General features: G+C 60.2%; 1 protein-coding gene across 3 annotated transcripts in view; it reads left to right on the forward strand.

Moving 5' to 3' along the window:
* Positions 1-25,242, forward strand: part of CFAP99 (cilia and flagella associated protein 99) — a 48,714-nt gene that overhangs the window by 4,719 nt on the left and 18,753 nt on the right. For all 3 annotated transcript variants that reach the window (XR_010751694.1, XM_066386856.1, XM_066386857.1), the window contains exons 2-6: positions 6,231-6,357; positions 15,577-15,721; positions 17,552-17,646; positions 23,274-23,383; positions 24,891-25,062. Coding sequence is in view for 2 of the 3 variants with exons in the window: in XM_066386856.1 (XP_066242953.1) it covers positions 6,247-6,357; positions 15,577-15,721; positions 17,552-17,646; positions 23,274-23,383; positions 24,891-25,062 (633 nt within the window). In the remaining variant the exon portion in view is untranslated. The remainder of the gene's footprint in view (positions 1-6,230; positions 6,358-15,576; positions 15,722-17,551; positions 17,647-23,273; positions 23,384-24,890; positions 25,063-25,242) is intronic.

Genomic DNA, 25,242 nt, shown 5'->3' on the forward strand with positions numbered 1-25,242 from the left:
GCCATCCCCGCTCCAATGGAGCCTCGCTGCAGGAGGGGAAGAGAGAGACAGAGAGGAAGGAGAGGGGGAGGGGTGGAGAAGCAGATGGGCACTTCTCCTGTGTGCCCTGGCCGGGAATCAAACCCTGGACCTCTTGCACACCAGGCTGACGCTCTACCACTGAGCCAACCGGCCAGGGCCGAGACTTTTTTTTTTTAGTAAAAGGAGGAGAGGCAGAGAGACCTCTATGTGCACCCCGACCAGGATCCACCCAGCACGCCCATTAGGGAGCAATGCTCTGCCCATCTGGGGCCATGCTTATAACCCAGCTATTTTTAGCACCTGAGATGGAGGCTATGGAGCCATCCTCAATGCCTGGGGCCAACTCGCTGGAACCAATTGAGCCATGGCTGCAAGAGGGGAAGAAAGAGAGAAATAGGGGAGAGGGAGGGGTAGAGAAGCCAATGGTCACTTCTCCTGTGTGCCCTGACCAGGAATCAAATCCGGGATATCCACACACCAGGCCAACACTGTACCACTGAGCCAATCAGCCAGGGCCTCATGAAGACTTTCCATAAGTCTTCTACCCTGTCACTTCTTGGCGTACCCAGCTGCCTGGGAGGCCGGAAAATGCCCACCTAAAAATCAGGGTTTTGTTTACTCAGGAGGAAAGGGAGAGTATGGATTGAAGGCAACCAGGAAAGCCTGCCCCGTGGGCCCATGCTTGGAGCACAAGCCACCAGAGCATGACTTGGCAGAAATCCTTAGGAGACTCACTTTAATCAGAACTAAAAGCCAGGAAAAGAAGATATTTTAATTAACACACATTTGGGATCTGTGTAAATGAGGCCTCCCTGGTGGCCGAGACAGTTGAACTAGTTTGAGTCTGGTAAAATTTAAATCTCTTCATTTCTGTCTATAAAGGATTTGCTAAGAAAAGAGAAGTGTTGATCCCGCCTACCTTTGGAGTTTCCTTAAATATGAGAAGTCAAGTCCTGAATAGTGAAGTTAAAAATCAATACAAAGTAAATCAGTAAGCTTGGGAATGAAGTCCCCCTTCCCACATTGGCGGTTTCACATCGTTAAAGTAAAGCCGAAGTGCTGAGAGCACGCGGCAGTCCAATGAACATTAATACCTGTTTCCTACCTGAAGGTGTATTTTGACTGAGTTCATAGGCTAATTTATTTTTTATTTTTTGTATTTTTCCGAAGTTACAAGCAGGGAGGCAGACAGACTCCCACATGCACCCGATGGGATCCACCCGGCATGCCCACCAGGGGGCGATGCTCTGACCATATGGGGTGTTGCTCTGTTGCAACCAGAGCCATTCTAGTGCCTGAGGCAGAGGCCATAGAGCTGTCCTCAGTGCCCGGGCCAACTTTGCTCCAATGGAGTCTTGGCTGTGGGAGGGGAAGAGAGAGACAGAGAGGAAGGAGAGGGGGAGGGGTGGAGAAGCAGATGGGCGCTTCTCCTGTGTGCCCTGGCCGGGAATCGAACCCAGGACTTCCATATGCTGGGTCAACGCTCTACCACTGAGCAAACCGGCCAGGTCCAGGCTAATTTTCATGGAAACACACACCCCAAGTGTCTCTTGTCCTGGTGTCCGCCGTCGCGGTGCAGATGCTCTGAGCCAGAGTTGCAGGAGGGACGGTTCAAGCCCAAGTGGGCTGCACCAGGACCTCTCTCTCCTCCTGCAGCCCCCTGCAGACAGCCCTCTGCACCTTTCCCAGGGCTCAGCAATTCAGCCGTCCAGGCCTGCTCAGGACTGGGGAGGGCTTGGGCGGCTCTCCTGCTGCCCCTTGACTTGCCTCGTCACCAACAGGCCCCTTGGGTCACCCCTTCTCCAGAATGCTCAGGCTCCCGGACAGAAGGGGAGGACAGGGAAGCCATTGGCCGGGGAGCAGCTCCCACTAAACACCCTTAGACCACCCACTGTCCCCACCCAGGTGAAGCGCAGTAGGGATATATCTCATTCCTGCAGCACACGCCCATGACCACCCTAGGGGGACAAGAGCTCGGAAAAACCCAATCCTCAACATTGTTTCTATAAAATGAGGTTTTTACCTCCGTTTATTCCTTTCCTTGTGAGCCCCCAAAATGTGTGGATGTTGTGATTTCCTTCATCACATGGGTTGTGGGCGCCTCTTCACACAGAGTGGCTTATCCGGAGAGGTCATGAGGTCAGGCAGAGTGGGTGCTGGGGCCTCAGGGACCCCCACAAGCAGAAAAATCCCCTGAGGGGCTAGGGGAGCTGACACCCCCGCCTCCAAACCCCGGGCTCAACACAGTTTGGCTCCCTTCCACATTTACTTGCTTAGCAAATATTATTGCAGCATCTATGATTTTTCCACTTAAATGAGACAAAACTGAACTCTGTTGAACGATAGGATCTGTGACAGGAAGGGCTCAAAGAATCACTAATACGATCTTTGGGTGGGTTTATCTCTGGATGTCAAAGGCGTGTTTCAGATGAAAACTGAGAACACTGTTTAAGACTTGGTCCCTTCTTTACATTTTTACCTTCTGCGGTTCGCTCTGTCCACATTTCTGCAGCACCTGCTGGACACCAGCTCCGGTGTAAGAACCAGGCACTCAGAGGCGGTCAAGCAGGGCCCTGCCCCAGGTTTTAGATGACTTCAGAGAAGGCACAGAGAAGGGAAGAGCTAAGGGAAGAGGAAGGAAGACTTCGCAGGTGGTGATATTTAAATTGGGTATTCAGGGTTGCCTAGGAGCTCACCAGCGAGAAGAGAAAGAGGGTATTCGAGGTTCAGGGGACTCATGTTAAGGGGCTTCTGAGGCAGTGAGAAGCCTGAGTGGACGGATCTCGGGAGGAAGGAGGAAGACCAGACCCCGGGGACACTGTGATCCCAGCCTGTGGACAGTGGACATGCTGAGGAACCCCCACTGGGTCCCCAGGCAGCTGAGAATGTGGAGGATTTCCGGGTGATGGATGGAGTGGGAGGAGATTCCCCTGACCTGAGACCGTTTCTCCCAAACCTTTCCCACCTGCCCTGCCCCCCTGAGGCCCAGCCCCAGGCTGTCCAGTCTGTCGGGAAGACCTGCCTGGAAGGAAGGACCAGGGCTGTCTCTGGGGGTGGCGGTGAGGCGGGGCCCGGGTCTGAGCGACCTGGGATGTGTGCGTGGCCAGTGGGTACAGCCAGACGGGCTGAACCTCACCTGCAAATGTCCCTCAGCCTCTCGGCCCTGAGCCCCAGTTACTAGGGGCCCCCTCTCTGGGCAGAGGGCTCTCCCAGCTCCAACCCCACCCAGCAAGGCTCTGCTGTCAGAGGAGGGAGGGTCAGTTGAGGACCAGCATTTTCTGTGGCCTCGAAAATGTCCTTTTGTCCATGAGCTGTGCCAAGGCCGAGATTGCCAGCCGTGGAAATAGCGTCTTTTCCAGGCCTTCTCCCAGGGTCAGTCTCCTCTCTGGGGACCCGAGGCCCAGCGTTCCCTAGCTCTGAAGGCCAGGCCTGGCACCTGGACAGACACTGCTCCCCGAGCTCAGACCCCCTCCCCGCCCCCAGTGCTGCCTTTGCCTCAGAGACTCCTGGAATGTCCGGGATTCTTTCCCACTTAGGAGTGACCTGAAATGAGACTAGGGGCTCCAGAGGCGTGCCTGTGCTTGAGGGCAGCAGGGAGAGAGTGGGGACCCAAACCAGGCTGGGCCACCAGGGCAGCAGGGAGAGAGTGGGGACCCAAACCAGGCTGGGCCACCAGGACAGCAGGGAGAGAGTGGGGGTCCAAACCAGGCTGGGCCACCAGGACAGCAGGGAGAGAGTGGGGGTCCAAACCAGGCTGGGCCACCAGGACCGGGGTGGAGCAGGGCAGCAGGGAGAGAGTGGGGACCCAAACCAGGCTGGGCCACCAGGACCAGGGTGGAGCAGGGCAGCAGGGAGAGAGTGGGGGTCCAAACCAGGCTGGGCCACCAGGACCGGGCTGGAGCAGGGCAGCAGGGAGAGAGTGGGGACCCAAACCAGGCTGGGCCACCAGGACCGGGCTGGAGCAGGGCAGCAGGGAGAGAGTGGGGACCCAAACCAGGCTGGGCCACCAGGACCGGGCTGGAGCAGGGCAGCAGGGAGAGAGTGGGGACCCAAACCAGGCTGGGCCACCAGGACCGGGGTGGAGCAGGGCAGCAGGGAGAGAGTGGGGGTCCAAACCAGGCTGGGCCACCAGGACCGGGGTGGAGCAGGGCAGCAGGGAGAGAGTGGGGGTCCAAACCAGGCTGGGCCACCAGGACCGGGGTGGAGCAGGGCAGCAGGGAGAGAGTGGGGGTCCAAACCAGGCTGGGCCACCAGGGCAGCAGGGAGAGAGTGGGGACCCAAACCAGGCTGGGCCACCAGGACCGGGGTGGAGCAGGGCAGCAGGGAGAGAGTGGGGACCCAAACCAGGCTGGGCCACCAGGACCGGGCTGGAGCAGGGCAGCAGCAATCTACCCAGAGGGGACAGCAAGGTCAGGGCCCAGGCTGCGGGGGTCACATCATCCTGCCCACGGGTTCTGTCCCTCTGTAGAACCAGAGCTCAGAGCGGTTAAGCCACCTGTCCTCGGTTGCCCAGCAGACCCGGACAGTGGCCTCTACAGCCTCCCACACCTCTGCCTCACGCCTCCTCACTCCATGCCCACCTCGCGTCACTCTGCCTGTGTCCAAGGAGAGGAGGGACTGAGTGGCCAGCCCACCCCCTGGAGCCACAGATAAGGGGCCGTTCCTGTTGCAGAAAATGTTTTTCCAGTTCTGCTCTCCAGACGGCCCACCCACCTTGAAGTGCCTGGTGGCTGTGGCCCTCACTCTCTTCAAAGTGATGGGGCAGGAAGGGGGGAATCGATCGGTCTGGGGAGGGCGCTCCAGAGCCGTCCCAGCTTGGTGGTGGTGGAGGAGGGGTGTCCCAGGGCACGAGCAGTCTGTCTTGGCTTGGCCAACAGCTCGTGCCCAGGGAGGCCGGCAGTGTGGTGGCCAAGAGGAGCAGTTCAATCAGCATGGAACCAGGAGGAATAGGAAGGGAGCCCCTCAGGGTCCTAGCCACCACCTCGGGCAATTTGGAGGCCACCTGTGAAAGCCAATGCCCCACCCCACGCAGTTCCTCCAGGGTCTCCCAGAGGGCTCTGGGCATGCCAGTCTCCTGAAGGCCGGGCGTCTCCAGAGTGTTCAGAGCCCACACGAGGCCGGCCCGCTGCCAGATATGCACCCTCTCTGGGTCTTGCTCCATCATCTTTCAAGTGGGGCTGTCAAGGCCCTGGCCAGCTAGCTCAGATGGTTAGAGCATCGTCCCAAAACACCAGGGTTACAGATTTGATCCCTGGTCAGGGCACATAGAGGAAGTGACCAATAAATGTACAACTAAGTGGAACAACAAATGAATGCTTTTCTCTCTCTCTCCCTGCCCTCTTTATTTAAAATAAATTAATAAAAAAGTAAAAAAAGGATCCCTGGCCGGTTGGCTCAGTGGTAGAGCATCGGCCAGGCAGGTGGATGTCCTGGGTTCGATTCCCAGCCAGGGCACACAGGAGAAGCGCCATCTACTTCTCCACCCCTCCCTCGCCTTCCGCTCTGTCTCTCTCTTCCCCTCCCGCAGCCAAGGCTCCATTGGAGCAAAGTTGGCCCAGGTGCTGATGATGGCTCTATGGCCTCTGCCTCAGGCACTAGAATGGCTCTGGTTGCAACAGAGCAACACCCCAGATGGGCAGAGCGTCGCCCCCTGGTGGGCGTGCTGGGTGGATCTCAGTCGGGCGCATGCGGGAGTCTTTCTGACTGCCTCCCTGTTTCCAGCTTCGGAAAAATACAAAAAAAGAAAAAGAAAAAAAAGAAAAGAAAAACGAAAAAGACAAAAATAAATAAGTAAAGTGGGGTGTTGAACCTGGTGACCTGAGATTCTTCTTGCCTCATCCTTCTGTACTTAGGTCATACGTCCCCACTGGGGGGGCCTGCCTAGTGGCCCTGGGCTGCCCTGAGGCCTGCTCACCAAGTGCCTCCACTCTCTGGCCTGGTGTCTCCCGGGGGTCGTCCCCACCCGTGCACAGTGATAGGGGACATGTCGGGGCAGCCTGGGCCCCTGGGCAGCAGAGGACACAGGGACCCAATCTAGGAAGTGGCCCAGGGTTTTCGCGTTGGGGTCCCCACTTCCATTCAACACTCCTCACCAGGCAAGGGGTCCTGGGCTGCCAGCGGCTCCCCGTCCGTGTTGGTGAGGGTCCCGCGGCTACTTCTGCCGGCAGCCGGCGGTCATGGAGGGTGTGACCTGTGCTGTCTGCTTCTAGGACCCTCCTCGGGAAGATGGCCTACTACAGGAAATGCATTGAAACTGTGGTTGAGCAACTGAACAGGTTTCACCCCGCGAAGGACAGTCCTGTGCAGTTCCTGGAGGCGGCGTCCACCTCCCTGCAGGTAGGGTCAGAGTGGCACTTTGGGTCTCGCTGAGCGGCCAGTCAGTGACACCTGTCATGCAGGTACTTACCTTCCAGGAAACAACATCAGATTCCTTCTGGACACAGGGAAAGGCCTGGGTACCATTCCAAGTCTCCAGATGCTGGCTGTCCTCAATTTCATTCTAGGTCACCGTAGTGGCTGACAGTGTTTTCACAGGACAGACACCCCCCCACACACACACACACCTTGCCCTGGGAGGCGTGCCTGGCACTCTCAGATTGTGCATCAGACTGCTTTTATGCAAAGGACTGGCCCCGTGCCTCAAGCTACATCTTCATGGCTACTGTCCCCAACTGGAAATAGACAAGAGTCACCTCCGCGCCCAGCTCTCTGCTCCGTTCCCCAGGGTGTGGCTGTGCACTGGCAGCCAGCTGGCCCTCGGCCATAACTCCTGCTCTCCTGTGTTTATCCGGGACTTTCCAGGGCAGCGAGGCCTCGAAGCAATGAGGGACTGGCCTTGGGGGTTGTCTCTAGCTGCTGCTCTGGCCCTGCACCCCTGGGGGTCCCTGCCCTCTCCCCCCCACCACAGCCCATGTCACGTCCACACGGAGATTGCTGTCCTCTCAGGCCTGTCCTTGCTCTAGCTCCACCCACCCCTCAGCAGCAGCACTTGGGGACTTCCCTGTCATCTAGGCTCTGACCCTGGGTTTTCTGTCTATTCATTTCCCATTGGGTGGCAGGTGCCTGCATTGATTGCCTTCAGGCCTTGGGGACATGGGCGCTGTCCCAAGAGGCATGCAGAGGAGGCCAGTCTGCCTGGAGGAAGCTCTGGGTTGTCACAGGCCTGCGCCCGTCCCGTCACCTCCACCAGCTGGGGCTGTTGTGGCAGATGTGTTCGTGATGGTGTGTGCCTTTCATTACTAGCTGCAGCCTGGCTGTTACTTTTTCTAACAGGGCTGGTGAGAGCTTGCGGCCCCTGGGGAGGCGGCCCCTAGAGCCCCCTTACCTACTCAGTTGTGGTCTCTGCCGCGCCCCCTTGGGGGGCCCTGTGGCGCAGCACCTAGAAAGCCTTGTGGGGGTCAGGGCGGATGGTCACCGTCCTGCAGGAGGGGCCAGGACCCTAAGAGAGAAAGCTTGAGACCCTGACCCAGTGCAGACTAGGGGGTGACTCCAGTGGTTGTACCTCCCTCCCTCACGCCTGTGCTCCCCCTTCTCAGACCCTTCCCCTGAGACCAGAGCAGTCTGGGAAAATGATGGCAAGGGCCAAGGGCCGGACCTAACCACACCCTCCTCTCCCGTCCAAGTACTAACCGGGCCCTACTGGCTGAGCTTCCGAGATCAGACGAGATCGGGCCCTTGGAGGGTGGGATGGCCGTAGACCACACCCTCCTCTCCCAAGGCTGAAAGGCCCAGTGCCCCTGCTCCACTCAGGGCACCCCCCATTCTGCCACCTGCCCCTCCCCCAGAGCCCACCTGCAGCTGCCCCCTGACTGTGCCCTGTGGCCGTGGCCTCAGTCCCCTTGGGTTCCCTATCAACCACTGCTGTTGCCATTGCTCCATCTTTGAAAATGAAGCCCCGCGGACGCCGGTCCCCTGCCGCTCCTGCATTCTCACCTCCCGCTAGCTCTCTGCCCTTGGCTGCTTCCGCCTCTCAGGCCAAAGCAGTGAAGTTAGTGTCTCTATTTCATAATCATAACAGAAAGTGGGGCTGTTACTACAAATCATTGGGGGGAATTTTTTTTTTCCTGTGACCAATGGATTTTTTTTTTCTGCGAAGTGAGAACCTGGGAGGCAGAGAGACAGACTCCCGCATGTGCCCGACCAGGATCCACCTGGCACGCCCACCAGGGGGCGATGCTCTGCCCATCCGGGGCATTGCTCCATTGTAACTGGAGCCATTCTAGCACCTGAGGCAGAGGCCATGGAGCCATCCTCAGCGCCCGGGCAAACTTTGCTCCAATGGAGCCTTGGCTGTAGGAGGGGAAGAGAGAGAGACAGAGAAGAAGGAGAGGGGGAGGGGTGGAGAAGCAGATGGGCGCTTCTTCTGTGTGCCATGGCCAGGAATCAAACCTGGGACTCCTGCACGCCAGGCCGACGCTCTACCACTGAGCCAACTGGCCAGGGCCACCAACGGATTATTAATGGTAAGTGCAGCGTAGTTGTCACCTTGTGAGGCTGCGTGTCCGTGGGGAGGGAGCCCACCACCCCAGCCCTCGGACAGCAGGCTCTGGGACGGTGCTGGGCTCATGCAGGCAGAGAGGCAGCCTCTTCATCAGGTGCGCCGGTCCTTTCAGATCCTTTTTCAAGTCCATCGGGATTCCAGGCGACGGTGCACGGGGACACCGACTGTTCTGGACGGCACATGTTCCTCCTCCGCTGTGAGGGCCGAGGTTTGAGACTGCCCCTGGCAGGAAATTGGACCCCATGCGGACCAACAGGCAATCTGAGGAAAGGCAGGGTTGTGGGATTCAGCGCTAACCCCAAAAAGATGTGTGGAAGTCCTCACCCCCAGTTGCCTGTAAGTGTGAGTTATTTGGAAATGCCCTCTTTGCAGATACAGTTAGACATCTTGAGATGAGATCATCCTTAATTTAGAGCGAACCCCAAATCCAGGGACTAGTATCCTGATAAGAAGCGGGAGATTTAGACACAGACCTACAGGGAGGAGACGCCGTGTGAGGACACAGAGACACAGGGAGAAAGCCATGTGATGACGGAGGCAGAGGTTGGATTTGCCGCGGACCAGCGCGGCTCCAAATAACGGTGCGGAATTGAGGAAACACACTTGTCAAAACAAAACCGATGGGACCGGGAGGACTCTTCAAACTGCCTGGCAGTATCTGAGTGCCTCACAGCCCCAGTTCACTTTATTATATAGACCTATGCAAATCAAGGACCCTGATACAAAGTTGCACATCAAAGGCTAAGACAGGAACTCTCCCAAGGCAAAAACAGGATACATTAGTGAAATTTACAAAGAGTCAGAGGAAGGGCATGTATATTGCTTCCTGCAACCCAAGGGAGGAAGTGGAGTGGGTGCAAATACTCAGCATCAAAGCCAAATATGGAGATGGAGGGGGGAGAACTTAGCCCCCTGCCAAGCCTCGAATCTATAATGGCTTTTGTCATTAACGGTCCACAACATGGATTGATGCATCTAGCAGCCCAGGAATGCCGGCCACCACCTGTCGCTAAGAGGGAGGCACAGTATGACTGTCCCTCTGACTCCTCAAGCAGGAACCAACCTCTGACACCTCAGTTTTAGACTTTCGGCCTCCAGAACTCGGAGCAAGAATAAACTTTATTGTTTCAGCCACCACGTCTGGGGTGGTTGCTTACAGCAGCGCAGAGTCACACAGACAGGGCGTCTGGAGGACGGAGGGCCAGGCCGGGACACTCAGAGCTGCTGCCGAAGTGCTGAGCCCAGGGACCGGGAGCAGAAGAAGGCACCTGCTGTGGCCAGCTGAGGCCTGACACAGTGGGGCAGCCCACGCGGTCCAAGGAATTGTGGATTTGGGGCAGGGTGTGGTGACCGTCCCTCTTCAGATTGACGCCCGGGGACCGTCCCCCGTCACACATACACACGCATGCACACGTGCTCACACGCAGCCTCCTGGCCCTCTGATGGGACTTCACAATGAATGCAAGTGGATCGGGAAGGGAGCCATCACTCCAGCATGTGGGGACGCTGAGATGCAACATTCGGCCCCCAGATGCCAGTCTGCACAGTGGTTTTTGTGACAGTGGGCGTGGCCTGAAGGCTGGACACAACGCTGGCACTGGGCTGCTAGGCTGGGGACCTGGAGCCAGAGAAAGGGGAGGGGGAGGCACCAGCAACAAGGCACGCTGCCAGGGAGAAGCCTGGGCCACCCCGAAACCTGGGTTCCCCTGGGCGGCCCTGGCCAGGCCATCTGGGAGAAAGGAACAGAATGGAGAGAAACAAGTATCATCTCATTAGGGCATGCGGACAGAGGACAGGAGAGTGTCCTGTAAGGCAGTGGTCCCCAACCTTTTTTGGGCCACGGACCAGTTTAATGTCAGAAAATATTTTCATGGACTGGCCTTTAGGGTGGGACAGATAAATGTATCACGTGACCGAGACAAGCGTCAAGAGTGAGTCTTAGATGGATGTAACAGAGGGAATCTGGTCTTTTTTTTTTTTTTTTTTTTCTGAAGCTGGAAACGGGGAGGCAGTCAGACAGACTCCCGCATGCGCCCGACCGGGATCCACTCGGCACGCCCACCAGGGGGCGTCACTCTGTTGCGATCAGAGCCACTCTAGCGCCTGGGCCAGAGGTCAAGGAGCCATCCCCAGCGCCCAGGCCATCTTTTGCTCCAATGGAGCCTTGACTGCGGGAGGGGAAGAGAGAGACGGAGAGGAAGGAGAGGGCAGGGGTGGAGAACCAGATGGGCACCTCTCCTGTGTGCCCTGGCTGGGAATCGAACCTGGGACCTCCGAATGCCAAGTCGACGCTCTACCACTGAGCCAACCGGCCAGGGCTGGAATCTGGTCATTTTTTAAAAATAAAACATCATTCAGACTTAAATATAAATAAAACGGAAATAATGTAAGTTATTTATTCTTTCTCTGCGGACCGGTACCAAATGACCCATGGACCAGTACCGGTCTGTAGCCCGAGGGTAGGGGACCACTGCTGTAAGGGGTCTGAATGCCATTTGGCGTCACTCCCTGGGGGCCACTCCTCCCCTTGCCCCACTCTCCCTGAGCCCCTCCAGCACAACAGCTCAGGCACCAGGGACAATCAGTCGGGATTGGGAATGTCCCCAGAGTGGACACAGGCCTGAGAGCAGAGGTGGGTGTGCGACAGGCACAGCAGGAAGCCGGGAGCTTCCAGAAAGTCCACGAAGTCTGACCAGGACTCAGAGAAGTGTCTGACTTTGAGAGAGAGGCCCAGGGTCTGGGGTTGGAAGGGTGAACAAGGGGCTCCCAGGCAGAGGGACTGGAGTCCTGACCTGTGGCCAAGAGGGAAGTCACTGGTTCAGACCCTGGATGGGCAGGGAAGCCAAACAGGTCCTGAGTGTGCACAACCTTGAACTCCAGGGCCAGGAGGTCCCGGCCACTCAGAAAACCACGGGCAAAGGCAGATGGGCAGGTGAGTTCTGAGCAGGAGAAGGAGGGGTCAGTACCAAGTGGGCAGAGAGGTGACCTCAGCTGTCAGTTGGCCAGTCCAGGGGTGTGGCAGGGGTGGGGAAAGGCCCAACTGAGCAGCCAGCCAGCCCCGCAGCCAGAGAGCAGGGTGGACAGAGCAAAAGGGGAGGGGGCTCGAGACTGTGTCATTGAACTCAGAGGCCCCTAGGGCAGCCCCCGCCTCTGGCCTCAGTGGCAGGCTGGCTTCAGTACGGAGGCCTCCTCAGCAGGACTTTGGCCTCTCTCTGCCTCCTCCCAGCCAGCCCCAGCAACCCTCTGCTGGTCCAGCCGGAAGGACCTGGTCAGCGCCCTCAGACCCACACCATCCACGGGCCTCCGTCTCCTCTCTGAGATCGGTGGGGCTGATTTCCCCCCGTGGCGTGGACCTGGCCATGGGCTCAGCCTGGCCCAGGGGCCAGAGTGTCATTTACTACTTGGTCTTGCGTCTCCTAGGACCCCCTGGCCCAGCAGAACCTGGCCTGACCTCCCCGCCTGGGGGCTGACAGTATCAGGACCTGCAGCACGGGGCCCAAGGATCTGACCTTATTAAAAATAGACGCTCACCCTTCCCAAACGCAGACCATAGTCCCTGGGAAGCGGAGTGCCGTTGTCCGAGCCTCGCGGGCCGAGGCGGCTGTCAGCGGGTGTCCTGCAGAGTCAGGCAGCCTCAGCTCAGGCCGAGCTGACTCGGCCTCCTCAGAGCTGGCCCTGCTGATGTGCTGCCTTCTGACCTGCCTGCTCCTGCCTTTGACCCGAGGGAGTAAGTTCAGAGGGGTCCTGGGGCTCGTGCCCTCCAGTGTGGGAAACTGAGGCAGAAGCCTGGTTGCTGAGATCAGAGCTGACCCAGAGCGGGACACCCCCCCCTTCTCTCGTGGGGTCAGGGCATTCAATCCCCTGTCTGGTGAGCACCCATCTGCTGCTCTAGGAGGAAGGGGCAGTAAAGCCTGCAGGGTGTGCTGCTGGGCACAGTGATGGCAGAGGGGGCGGTCGGATGCATCCAGGTCAGGTGGCATTGGAGCAGATACCCCATGGGAGTGGGGAGCCAGTGTGCAGGGAAAAGTGTTGCAGGCGGAAGGAACAGCCTGCACGAAAGTCCTGAGGGGACCTCCACGTGTTGGAGAAACAGGGAGGCCAGTGCAGCGAGAGTGGACCGGGGTGACATGGGGACTTGGGGGACTGGACCAGCCCACACAGGGTCTCACCAGCCATCATAAGGATTCTTTCTGGAATGTTCTGAAGGAGGATGGATGGACATGCTCTGACTTCCATTTTTAATGTTTTTAATTTATTGATTTTAGAAAAAGAGGACGACAGAGAGAGAGAGAAAAAACAACAACAACATTGATCTGTTGTTGCACTCATTTATGCATTAATTGGTTGATTCTCGTATGTGCTCTGACCGGAAACCAAACCCACAACGTTGGCATGTCTGGATGATGCTCTAACCAGCTGAGCTGCCCGGCCAGCCCTCTGACTTCCATTTTAAAGGAAACTCTGGGCAGACAGGTTGGAAACAGATTGAGGAAGAAGAAGAGGAGGAAGAACTGAGAGCTGCCAGGACCCCCTCACTGCTAGACGGGACACAGGTGAGAGAGAGGCATCAGGAAGGACTCTGGGGGTTCAGTCTGAATGGCTGGAGCTGGGGTACCAAGCTGGGCATGCCAGGCCAAACCTCAAATATCTGTCCGTGTAGCTTTCCATCAAGCAGGAGGCAGAGCAGGAGCGGACAGAGCTTTCTGGAGTTCCAGGAGGGCTGTCCTGTATTTGGAATTGGTGCATTTTCAGCCGGGACACTGAGCATGCAGATCACGAAGTAAGATCCTTGGACACATGGAAGCCGAGGGAAGAGATGCCGGAGCCGAGAGAATGGTCGTGGCAGCAGGACAGGGTCATCGCTGTGTTGGCCGGGGTCCCGGAGCCCGAAGCCCAAAGCCAGGCAGGCACCTGAAGGAGCCGGGGGTTCATCAGCCAGGCTTGTGCCACGAGCCACACGGGAGGTGGCAGGACCCATGTCTGGGGCGGCCTGGCTTCCCCGTGTGCCCAGAACCTGAACACAGAGCCGCTGGAGACTCCGAAGGGGCCTCCGTGACACCGTCCACCAGGACAAGGCCCACATAGTCCCACTCAGGTGCTCTCCCTGCTCCACTGTTTTCTCAGCATCAACACAAGAGAAGAAATCCCGAAAGGAAATTATAGATTTGAACTTAAAAAAAAAAAAAGGAAAACTTCCACATGTCAAAAAATACACAAAGTTAAACCATAAATTACAAACTCACGACAAATAACAGTGAGTAATCTATGACTCTGTTCATCATGTTAATCTATAAAAAAAACAAACCTCTAAAAATTATTAAGACAAATACTGTTCCACTAAAAAAAGTTAGCCAAGAATATATAGTAAATTGATAATTCACAGAAGTACAAAAAATGTCCAGTCAACGTAAACATTTCACTGACCATAAAAAATTTCAAAATGAAATACACTGGGATGTGAAAGTGTTCTCTCACGGACTGGGAGGGGGACCTTTTCTGTCACTGCTGGTGAGCGTGTAGTTTGCTGTGTCCGCCTCTCTGTTTCGCCCCGTGTTAACTCCTCTGTCCTGTGATGGAGAGGTCTCCAGGCACGGACCTTTGACGGTGTGTCACACTCACCCGGGACACGGAGGGGTCCTGTTGACATTGTTGATGAGCATCGCCAGCCCTACACGTGCCGCCGCCTAAACTTCTCGTGTGTGTGGCTATTTTTTGCATTTTGGAGTTTCCTCAGACTCCCTGAAGTGTAATGACTGGATTAGAGGACACGATAAGTAGAAGGTCCTAGAAGCCCGTTTCCAAGCTGCTCTCGAGAAAGAGCTGGCAGCACCCACCCACCAGCCTTTCCCGTCACTGTGCGGGCAGCAGGTGTCCTGTTTTCTTATTTCCAGCCCGTCATTACTTTTTTGAATCGGTCATGCATGGCACACACAGGTGACAGACCCCAAACTGTTCCCAAAGGGTAAGTGGGGAAAAGTCAGTCTCCCCACAGGAAATGTCCTGGCTGCCATTCTTTGCTGGGGTGGAGGGGGACAGGGCTATACTGTAATCATTCATTTGACAACTTGTATAGGAACTTGCTCTTTTTTTTAATTGTGGTACAACATACACATAAAATTGACCATTTTCCCCACTGTTCAGTGTCCAGTCTCGTGGCATTATGCACATTCACAGTGTTGGGCAGCCGTCACCACCGTCATCTCCTGAACTTTTCTGTCTTCTCACACTGAACTCTGTCCCCATTACACAGTGACTTCCTGTCCCGTCCTCTCCCCCCCCCTCCCCGCTGCTGATGTCCCCATCTGATTTCTGACCTGGGAAATTGACCCTCTGAGACCTCATCTGTGTGCCGTCACAGTGTCAGCCCTGCTGTGTCGCTTTTTTTTTTTTTTTTTGTATTTTTCTGAAGTGAGAAGCAGGGGGAGACAGACAGACTCCTGCATGCACCTGACCAGGATCCACCCAGCATGCCCACCAGGGGGTGATGCTCTGCCCATCTGGGGCGTTGCTCCATTGCAACCGGAGCCATTCTAGCACCTGAGGCAGAGGCCATGGAGCCGTCCTCAGAGCCCGGGTCAACTTTGCTCCAATGGAGCCTTGGCTACAAGAGGGGAAGAGAGAGATTGAGAGGAAGGAGAGGGGGAGGGGTGGAGAAGCAGATGGGCCCTTCTGTGTGCCCTGGTCAAGAATTGAACCCAGGACTTCCACACACACGGGGCCAATGCTCTAACGCTGAGTAACCGGACAGGGCCCTATGTCACTCTTTTTAATGCCTGGGGGTTCGTGCTGATTTCCGTCCCTGTCCCCACCTGCTGTCCTTGCTCAGGAGAACCTGTGGGACCCACTCCGGGGCTGTACCCATTGGTCCGTGTTCCTGGCCTGGGAGGGCGCAGTGCAGCTCTTCCGCAGCCCACTGGGTGCCTCTGCCCCCCACCTCACTCTTGGCGTGAGTTCTCAGCCCTCCGGGGTCCTGAGCATCCATGTCCGGAGGCATGGGCCTCTCTCCCTGCAGTCCAGCCAGTGCAGCGGCCCCTCCCAGCCTGTCTCTCTTCCAGACCCTGAGCCCCCAGAAGCAGGCGTTCGTTTCGGAGGTGCTGTCCGGGTGCCTTGAGTACCGGAAGCTGCTGACCGTCGTGGTGGACGCCTTCTATGTGCGGGACGGCCGGCTCTGCCCGTGGGCCGACTACAACCTCTTCCAGGGTAGGTGCTCGTCCCCACCGCCAGGCCTGCATCCTGGCCTCCTGAGTGCCACTCGTCCCCACCGCCAGGCCCGCTGTCCTGGCCTCCTGAGTGCCACTCGTCCCCACCGCCAGGCCCGCTGTCCTGGCCTCCTGAGTGCCACTCGTCCCCACCGCCAGGCCCGCTGTCCTGGCCTCCTGAGTGCCACTCGTCCCCACCGCCAGGCCCGCTGTCCTGGCCTCCTGAGTGCCACTCGTCCCCACCGCCAGGCCCGCTGTCCTGGCCTCCTGAGTGCCACTCGTCCCCACCGCCAGGCCCGCTGTCCTGGCCTCCTGAGTGCCACTCGTCCCCACCGCCAGGCCCGCTGTCCTGGCCTCCTGAGTGCCACTCGTCCCCACCGCCAGGCCCGCTGTCCTGGCCTCCTGAGTGCCACTCGTCCCCACCGCCAGGCCTGCTGTCCTGGCCTCCTGAGTGCCACGTGGACTCCACAGCCACGTGACCTGGTGGACGAGGCAGCGGGCGGCTGCCCCTTTGTCCCTGCTCCTGGCGGTTTTGTGGGCTTTTGCGGCCCCCACGGCTGTCACCGTCTCACCTCCCCTGGTCCCCCGTCTTGGTCCCCCAAGGTGCCTGCCAGCTCACGGACCGGGGTCTCCCTTAGGGACGTAGAGACAGACTCCAGGCCAGGTCTGGGGGACTGACCGTGGGCCCTGCCACCCACGTCCTCAGCCCACAGTCCCCCAAGGTGCCTGCCAGCTCACGGACCGGGGTCTCCCTTAGGGTCGTAGAGACAGACTCCAGGCACCCTGCGGGCCAGGTCTGGGGGACTGACCAGGGGCCCTGCCGCCCACGCCCACAGCCCCCAGTCCCCCAAGGTGCCTGCCAGCTCACGGACTGGGGTCTCCCTTAGGAACGCAGAGACAGACTCCAGGCCAGGCCCCGGGGGACTGACCGTGGGCCCTGCCACCCACGTCCTCAGCCCACAGTCCCCCAAGGTGCCTGCCAGCTCACGGACCGGGGTCTCCCTTAGGAACGCAGAGACAGACTCCAGGCCAGGTCCGGGGCACTGACCGGGGGCCCTGCCACCCACGTCCACAGCCCCCAGTCCCGGAAGGAGGCTCGGCCTGGCTGAGTGAAAGTGCCCCGGAAAGCCAGCCTGGGTGAAGGACACGTCCTGATCGTCACTGAGGCCCTGACTTCCGACCCCGGGGACTGTGGCGGGCTGGCCTCAGGGCCACTGTCCGGCCCTCCTGAGGGGGATTAAATGGGAGGTGCTTCTGTCCAGGCTGCCTGTTCTCATGAGCTGTGCTGATCACTGCGTCTGGGGTGCCCGTCACCAGGAGCAGAGGTCCGGTGACCACAGGATCTCGGGGGCCGTGCTGGGTGGCCTGATGCCAGGTCCAGCGCTGGGCTCCTGGCCCCCCGTGCTTCCTGGATGTTCAGCTCGGGTTCCACAGCCAACAGCGTGTCAGACCCGCACACCTTGCAGACAGCTCACCCTGCCTCTGAGGCCCTTCCCCTAGCCCAGCAAGTGGAGCCCCACTCGGCTTGAGGCAATGCGGTGTCTCAGAACCAACAACCCGAGAAACCCAAAGTGGCCTTACTTCTGCCCAGGGAGCCTTAGGAATTCCCGGGAGCTCACCAGGGAGAGGACGCGCCCGAATGCCCTCCCTCTGAGAGCATGTCACTCATGCTGTGGTGTCCTGGTCACAGCTTTCACCTGGGGCCATGTGGAGCTTCAGCCTGTGGCTATGCACCCTCAGGGCACCTGTGGCTGACTCCTCTAAGGTCCGACCCCAGCACCCCCTCTGTGGGGCCTGCCCGCCCCGACGCGTGCCCTCCCTGTCTCCCCAGTGATCTGCTACCTGGCCACTTTCCACCTGGAGGAGCTGGGCTTCCCACTGTTCTGCAGCATCATCAAGTCCCAGCCAGCGGACAAGATGTGTAAGGTGACCCGCCCCCCTCGCCCCCTGCCAGGTTCTCCTTGGACCCAAGGGCAGAGGTCTGTCCTGCCAGTCCCTGCTTCTCACCTCTTGGCTCATTTTAACGGGAGACCCGCTGCTGGGTTTGTTCTGTGTGTGGACAAGGTTCCGGAGCCAAAGCTTTCGTCCTGGCTGTGCAGAAGGCCACCTCGTGGGGCCACCGCTAGCCCCGGCTGTTGTAGAAGCACGCCTCCGGCTCCCCGAGGTGGCAGGGAGATTGAAACTGGTCCCACGTCTCCTGTAACCAGATCTGTGAGACCTGAGGGCCAGGAGCTGGAAAACAGCCTTTCAGAGACCTGCAGTGTCCTGGGCCAGGGGGCAGGCTGCAGAAGACGGGGCTGCTCCACACTTGGAGTTCCAGAGCCCGTGGGTCGGGGCAGGCAGCCGTCCATCTGTCCCAACCGAGAACCCTCTGGGTCTGGGGTCTAGGCCTCCAGGTTGTACGGAGCTGGCTGGAGCAGGCAGGCAGCCGTCCGTCTGTCCCCACCGAGAACTCTCTGGACCTGGGGTACAGGCCTCCAGGTTGTACGGAGCTGGCTGGAGCAGGCAGGCAGCCGTCCGTCTGTCCCCACCGAGAACTCTCTGGACCTGGGGTCTAGGCCTCCAGGTTGTACGGAGCTGGCTGGAGCAGGCAGGCAGCCGTCCGTCTGTCCCCACCGAGAACTCTCTGGACCTGGGGTACAGGCCTCCAGGTTGTACGGAGCTGGCTGGAGCAGGCAGGCAGCCGTCCGTCTGTCCCACCGAGAACTCTCTGAGTCTGGGGTCTAGGCCTCCAGGTTGTACGGAGCTGGCTGGAGCAGGCAGGCAGGTGTCCGTCTGTCCCCACCGAGAACTCTCTGGACCTGGGGTACAGGCCTCCAGGTTGTACGGAGCTGGCTGGAGCAGGCAGGCAGGTGTCCGTCTGTCCCCACCGAGAACTCTCTGGACCTGGGGTACAGGCCTCCAGGTTGTACGGAGCTGGCTGGAGCAGGCAGGCAGCTGTCCGTCTGTCCCCACCGAGAACTCTCTGGACCTGGGGTACAGGCCTCCAGGTTGTACGGAGCTGGCTGGAGCAGGCAGGCAGCTGTCCGTCTGTCCCCACCGAGAACTCTCTGGACCTGGGGTACAGGCCTCCAGGTTGTACGGAGCTGGCTGGAGCAGGCAGGCAGGTGTCCGTCTGTCCCCACCGAGAACTCTCTGGGTCTGGGGTCTAGGCCTCCAGGTTGTACGGAGCTGGCTGGAGCAGGCAGGCAGCCGTCCGTCTGTCCCCACCGAGAACTCTCTGGGTCTGGGGTACAGGCCTCCAGGTTGTACGGAGCTGGCTGGAGCAGGCAGGCAGCCGTCCGTCTGTCCCCACCGAGAACTCTCTGGACCTGGGGTACAGGCCTCCAGGTTGTACGGAGCTGGCTGGAGCAGGCAGGCAGCCGTCCGTCTGTCCCCACCGAGAACTCTCTGGACCTGGGGTCTAGGCCTCCAGGTTGTACGGAGCTGGCTGGAGCAGGCAGGCAGCCGTCCGTCTGTCCCCACCGAGAACTCTCTGGACCTGGGGTACAGGCCTCCAGGTTGTACGGAGCTGGCTGGAGCAGGCAGGCAGCCGTCCGTCTGTCCCACCGAGAACTCTCTGAGTCTGGGGTCTAGGCCTCCAGGTTGTACGGAGCTGGCTGGAGCAGGCAGGCAGGTGTCCGTCTGTCCCCACCGAGAACTCTCTGGACCTGGGGTACAGGCCTCCAGGTTGTACGGAGCTGGCTGGAGCAGGCAGGCAGCCGTCCGTCTGTCCCCACCGAGAACTCTCTGGACCTGGGGTACAGGCCTCCAGGTTGTACGGAGCTGGCTGGAGCAGGCAGGCAGCTGTCCGTCTGTCCCCACCGAGAACTCTCTGGACCTGGGGTACAGGCCTCCAGGTTGTACGGAGCTGGCTGGAGCAGGCAGGCAGCTGTCCGTCTGTCCCCACCGAGAACTCTCTGGACCTGGGGTACAGGCCTCCAGGTTGTACGGAGCTGGCTGGAGCAGGCAGGCAGGTGTCCGTCTGTCCCCACCGAGAACTCTCTGGGTCTGGGGTCTAGGCCTCCAGGTTGTACGGAGCTGGCTGGAGCAGGCAGGCAGCCGTCCGTCTGTCCCCACCGAGAACTCTCTGGGTCTGGGGTACAGGCCTCCAGGTTGTACGGAGCTGGCTGGAGCAGGCAGGCAGCCGTCCGTCTGTCCCCACCGAGAACTCTCTGGACCTGGGGTACAGGCCTCCAGGTTGTACGGAGCTGGCTGGAGCAGGCAGGCAGCCGTCCGTCTGTCCCCACCGAGAACTCTCTGGGTCTGGGGTACAGGCCTCCAGGTTGTACGGAGCTGGCTGGAGCAGGCAGGCAGCCGTCCGTCTGTCCCCACCGAGAACTCTCTGGGTCTGGGGTCTAGGCCTCCAGGTTGTACGGAGCTGGCTGGAGCAGGCAGGCAGCTGTCCATCTGTCCCCACCGAGAACTCTCTGGGTCTGGGGTCTAGGCCTCCAGGTTGTACGGAGCTGGCTGGAGCAGGCAGGCAGGTGTCCATCTGTCCCCACCGAGAACTCTCTGGACCTGGGGTACAGGCCTCCAGGTTGTACGGAGCTGGCTGGAGCAGGCAGGTGTCCGTCTGTCCCCACCGAGAACTCTCTGGACCTGGGGTACAGGCCTCCAGGTTGTACGGAGCTGGCTGGAGCAGGCAGGCAGCCGTCCGTCTGTCCCCACCGAGAACTCTCTGAGTCTGGGGTCTAGGCCTCCAGGTTGTACGGAGCTGGCTGGAGCAGGCAGGCAGGTGTCCGTCTGTCCCCACCGAGAACTCTCTGGACCTGGGGTACAGGCCTCCAGGTTGTACGGAGCTGGCTGGAGCAGGCAGGTGTCCATCTGTCCCCACCGAGAACTCTCTGGGTCTGGGGTACAGGCCTCCAGGTTGTACGAAGCTGGCTGGAGCAGGCAGGCAGCCGTCCGTCTGTCCCCACCGAGAACTCTCTGGGTCTGGGGTCTAGGCCTCCAGGTTGTACGGAGCTGGCTGGAGCAGGCAGGCAGCCGTCCGTCTGTCCCCACCGAGAACTCTCTGGGTCTGGGGTCTAGGCCTCCAGGTTGTACGGAGCTGGCTGGAGCAGGCAGGCAGCTGTCCGTCTGTCCCCACCGAGAACTCTCTGGGTCTGGGGTCTAGGCCTCCAGGTTGTACGGAGCTGGCTGGAGCAGGCAGGCAGCTGTCCGTCTGTCCCCACCGAGAACTCTCTGGACCTGGGGTACAGGCCTCCAGGTTGTACGGAGCTGGCTGGAGCAGGCAGGCAGGTGTCCGTCTGTCCCCACCGAGAACTCTCTGGGTCTGGGGTACAGGCCTCCAGGTTGTACGGAGCTGGCTGGAGCAGGCAGGCAGCCGTCCGTCTGTCCCCACCGAGAACTCTCTGGGTCTGGGGTACAGGCCTCCAGGTTGTACGGAGCTGGCTGGAGCAGGCAGGCAGCCGTCCGTCTGTCCCCACCGAGAACTCTCTGGGTCTGGGGTCTAGGCCTCCAGGTTGTACGGAGCTGGCTGGAGCAGGCAGGCAGCCGTCCGTCTGTCCCCACCGAGAACTCTCTGGGTCTGGGGTACAGGCCTCCAGGTTGTACGGAGCTGGCTGGAGCAGGCAGGCAGCCGTCCGTCTGTCCCCACCGAGAACTCTCTGGGTCTGGGGTCTAGGCCTCCAGGTTGTACGGAGCTGGCTGGAGCAGGCAGGCAGCTGTCCATCTGTCCCCACCGAGAACTCTCTGGGTCTGGGGTCTAGGCCTCCAGGTTGTACGGAGCTGGCTGGAGCAGGCAGGCAGGTGTCCATCTGTCCCCACCGAGAACTCTCTGGACCTGGGGTACAGGCCTCCAGGTTGTACGGAGCTGGCTGGAGCAGGCAGGTGTCCGTCTGTCCCCACCGAGAACTCTCTGGACCTGGGGTACAGGCCTCCAGGTTGTACGGAGCTGGCTGGAGCAGGCAGGCAGCCGTCCGTCTGTCCCCACCGAGAACTCTCTGAGTCTGGGGTCTAGGTCTCCAGGTTGTACGGAGCTGGCTGGAGCAGGCAGGCAGGTGTCCGTCTGTCCCCACCGAGAACTCTCTGGACCTGGGGTACAGGCCTCCAGGTTGTACGGAGCTGGCTGGAGCAGGCAGGTGTCCGTCTGTCCCCACCGAGAACTCTCTGGGTCTGGGGTACAGGCCTCCAGGTTGTACGAAGCTGGCTGGAGCAGGCAGGCAGCCGTCCGTCTGTCCCCACCGAGAACTCTCTGGGTCTGGGGTCTAGGCCTCCAGGTTGTACGGAGCTGGCTGGAGCAGGCAGGCAGCCGTCCGTCTGTCCCCACCGAGAACTCTCTGGGTCTGGGGTACAGGCCTCCAGGTTGTACGGAGCTGGCTGGAGCAGGCAGGCAGGTGTCCGTCTGTCCCCACCGAGAACTCTCTGGGTCTGGGGTACAGGCCTCCAGGTTGTACGGAGCTGGCTGGAGCAGGCAGGCAGCCGTCCGTCTGTCCCCACCGAGAACTCTCTGGGTCTGGGGTACAGGCCTCCAGGTTGTACGGAGCTGGCTGGAGCAGGCAGGCAGCCGTCCGTCTGTCCCCACCGAGAACTCTCTGGGTCTGGGGTCTAGGCCTCCAGGTTGTACGGAGCTGGCTGGATCAGGCAGGCAGCTGTCCGTCTGTCCCCACCGAGAACTCTCTGGGTCTGGGGTCTAGGCCTCCAGGTTGTACGGAGCTGGCTGGAGCAGGCAGGCAGCTGTCCGTCTGTCCCCACCGAGAACTCTCTGGACCTGGGGTACAGGCCTCCAGGTTGTACGGAGCTGGCTGGAGCAGGCAGGTGTCCGTCTGTCCCCACCGAGAACTCTCTGGACCTGGGGTACAGGCCTCCAGGTTGTACGGAGCTGGCTGGAGCAGGCAGGCAGCCGTCCGTCTGTCCCCACCGAGAACTCTCTGGACCTGGGGTCTAGGCCTCCAGGTTGTACGGAGCTGGCTGGAGCAGGCAGGCAGCCGTCCGTCTGTCCCCACCGAGAACCCTCTGGGTCTGGGGTCTAGGCCTCCAGGTTGTACGGAGCTGGCTGGAGCAGGCAGGCAGCCGTCCGTCTGTCCCCACCGAGAACCCTCTGGGTCTGGGGTCTAGGCCTCCAGGTTGTACGGAGCTGGCTGGAGCAGGCAGGCAGCCGTCCGTCTGTCCCCACCGAGAACTCTCTGGGTCTGGGGTACAGGCCTCCAGGTTGTACGGAGCTGGCTGGAGCAGGCAGGCAGCCGTCCGTCTGTCCCCACCGAGAACTCTCTGGGTCTGGGGTCTAGGCTTCCAGGTTGTACGGAGCTGGCTGGAGCATGGGGTCCTCCTAGCGAGGACACACCCAGCTGGGCTGGCCCGAGTGCACAGATGCCATGAGCAGAAGCCCTTCTGGTGAGGGGCAGCCCCGCCCAGAATAGGCACCCCCAGCCCAGCATGAGGAGCGGGTGAGCAGGGGTGCAGGCCCCTTCTTTGTCCCGGGGAGGGAGGGTCTGTCCCACGGGGCCTCCTGCCCGAGCGTGGGTGCTTCTCCAGTGCACTGGCCACACCTGCACCTCGTCACTGGCTCTCCGTGAGGGGCACCGGGCGTGGGGGTCTGGGCCCAACCCCACCTCCCACCTCTGCTTCAGTTCCTTGGGTTCTTCTTCAACCCCTCAAACCTGTGCTCGTGGATCAAGGACGAGTGGAGCCTCGTTTACGAGACGGCACATGTGAAGAACTGGACGGACCCCCTGATGAGGTGGGCTGGGCGGGGGCAGCGCCGCGCCCCCTCCTAGGGACTCCGTGGGTCCCCTTCCCACTGACTGGGGCCCCAGGAGGGGTGAGAGGGCTCGGAGAAGCCACGGCCCCTGGGACAAGAGCATGCCACCCAGAGACCCAGGCTGACCTCCAGAGCAGGCGGCCAGCTAGCACCCAGCAGGCCTGACAGCCAGGGGTGGTTTCAGGACCATCTGGGTCTGTGGCGTGCGAGTGGCCCCTTCTGCCCTGGAGTCCACTAGGGAAGCACAGGGCTGTGACCGTGCAGGGACCCGGTGGGGCTTTGGTCCTGCCCAGCCTCTTCCCACCAATCCAGGAGGTGGGAGTAGGGCAGGAAGCTCCTAGTGGATTCCAGCCTGCATTTCTGCCCAGTGTCCCCCAAGGCTCCACTCCTGGGCCTGTCACCCAAAGCTGCCTTTCCCTGCCTCTCGTGGACAGGCGGGGGCCAGCACTGGAATCACTGGTGCTAACCAGCACGGTGGCCTGGCCCTGCCCTTGGCCTCCATGGAGAGGCTGCTAGGGAGAGGAGGCCCCGGCCCAGGCAGTGGGGCGCCCCCGGAGCTGTCCCTCCTCACCACGGGGAGGTCCTGAGTCCCCTGCCAGGCTGGACTCTCGCTGTCCACCTCCAAGGCTCCCACCTGTGGCCTGGAACTGCTGGCCCTGAGAGCGACCTATGGGCAGCTGCTCAGCTGGCTCCAACATGCCCACCTCCCGCACTACCACCCCCATACGCGGCCTTCCCCTGCTCTCCCTGGGACCAGCTCCGTCACAGAACTGGCCATTCCCACTCCCTGGTGGCCTTTGGACGTGCCCTTCCTCCCTCCTGTGGCCCTGGTCCTCGGGCGGGGACAGGAACTATTTCCAACCACACTGTCTGCCCCCAGGAGCCCCACCAGAGGGAACACTGGCCAGGTTGGTGATGGTGGACTGTGCCCACACGGGTGTGGAGACGTGAACGGGGAGCCTGGGCCTCGGGGCTGCCCAGCAGTGCCCTGCCCCGGCCACCCTGTCCACTCCCCCCTGTCGCCCCCTTTGCACCGGCTGCCAGCAGTGCTGGTCCGGGAAGGAACCGTTGGAATCTCCCTTTCTTCCCATTCCTGGTGGCTTCTTTCCCTGTGCCATCGGCTCGGGCCCAGATTAGCTCTGGGTCTCAGGTGTCCTGGTCCTCAGAGCCCCCAGGATGCTGGTGGCCAGGAAGTGCCCTGCCCCATCCTCTTGGCTCTCCACTCACCTAGGAGGGCGATGGCACGAGGCCTCAGTCTCCTGACTTGTCCCGGGAAGCCCTGTCTGTGAGGCTCTGGGGTGTGGTTGGTGCAGTGCCTGCATGGTGGTAGGCACTCAGTGAATAGTGACTGTGGTTCCATTGTTACCCCCACCCCGAGGGGGACCCAAGCTCATGGGGGGGGGGTCCTACAGATTCCAAGGGCCGTCATCTGGGTGACCTGCTGAGGAAGAAACCCTCAGCAGCTTCTCCCACGTTTGCCTTCAAGATGGCAGCCCGAGGTCCAGGAACTCCTCAACCAGCTCGAGAGGGAGTTGACCAGTCAGCCTCCCCTTCCAAAGGCCAAGGTCACGGAGCCCAAGGCTTTCAACCTGACTGTCCCCAGGCCCCGTGCCATTCCAGTGCCTGAGCCTGTCCCTGTCATGGCCAAGCCAAGACCAGTAAGTGCCAACATTTGAAGTGGGTTGTCCAGGCCGGGGGAGCGGACCCTGTGGGCCAGTGGGGGGCTGGGCTCTTCCCTGGGCCAGACGGGGAGCATTCAGTGACCCCACCCAGAGAGGCGAGCCCAGCCAGCCCAGAGCCTGCCTGTGGGGTCCTGCAGTCCACGTTCTGAGGTCAGA

This window comes from Saccopteryx leptura, chromosome 5 (genome assembly GCF_036850995.1).
Source record: "Saccopteryx leptura isolate mSacLep1 chromosome 5, mSacLep1_pri_phased_curated, whole genome shotgun sequence".
Classification (NCBI taxonomy): Eukaryota; Metazoa; Chordata; class Mammalia; order Chiroptera; family Emballonuridae; genus Saccopteryx; species Saccopteryx leptura.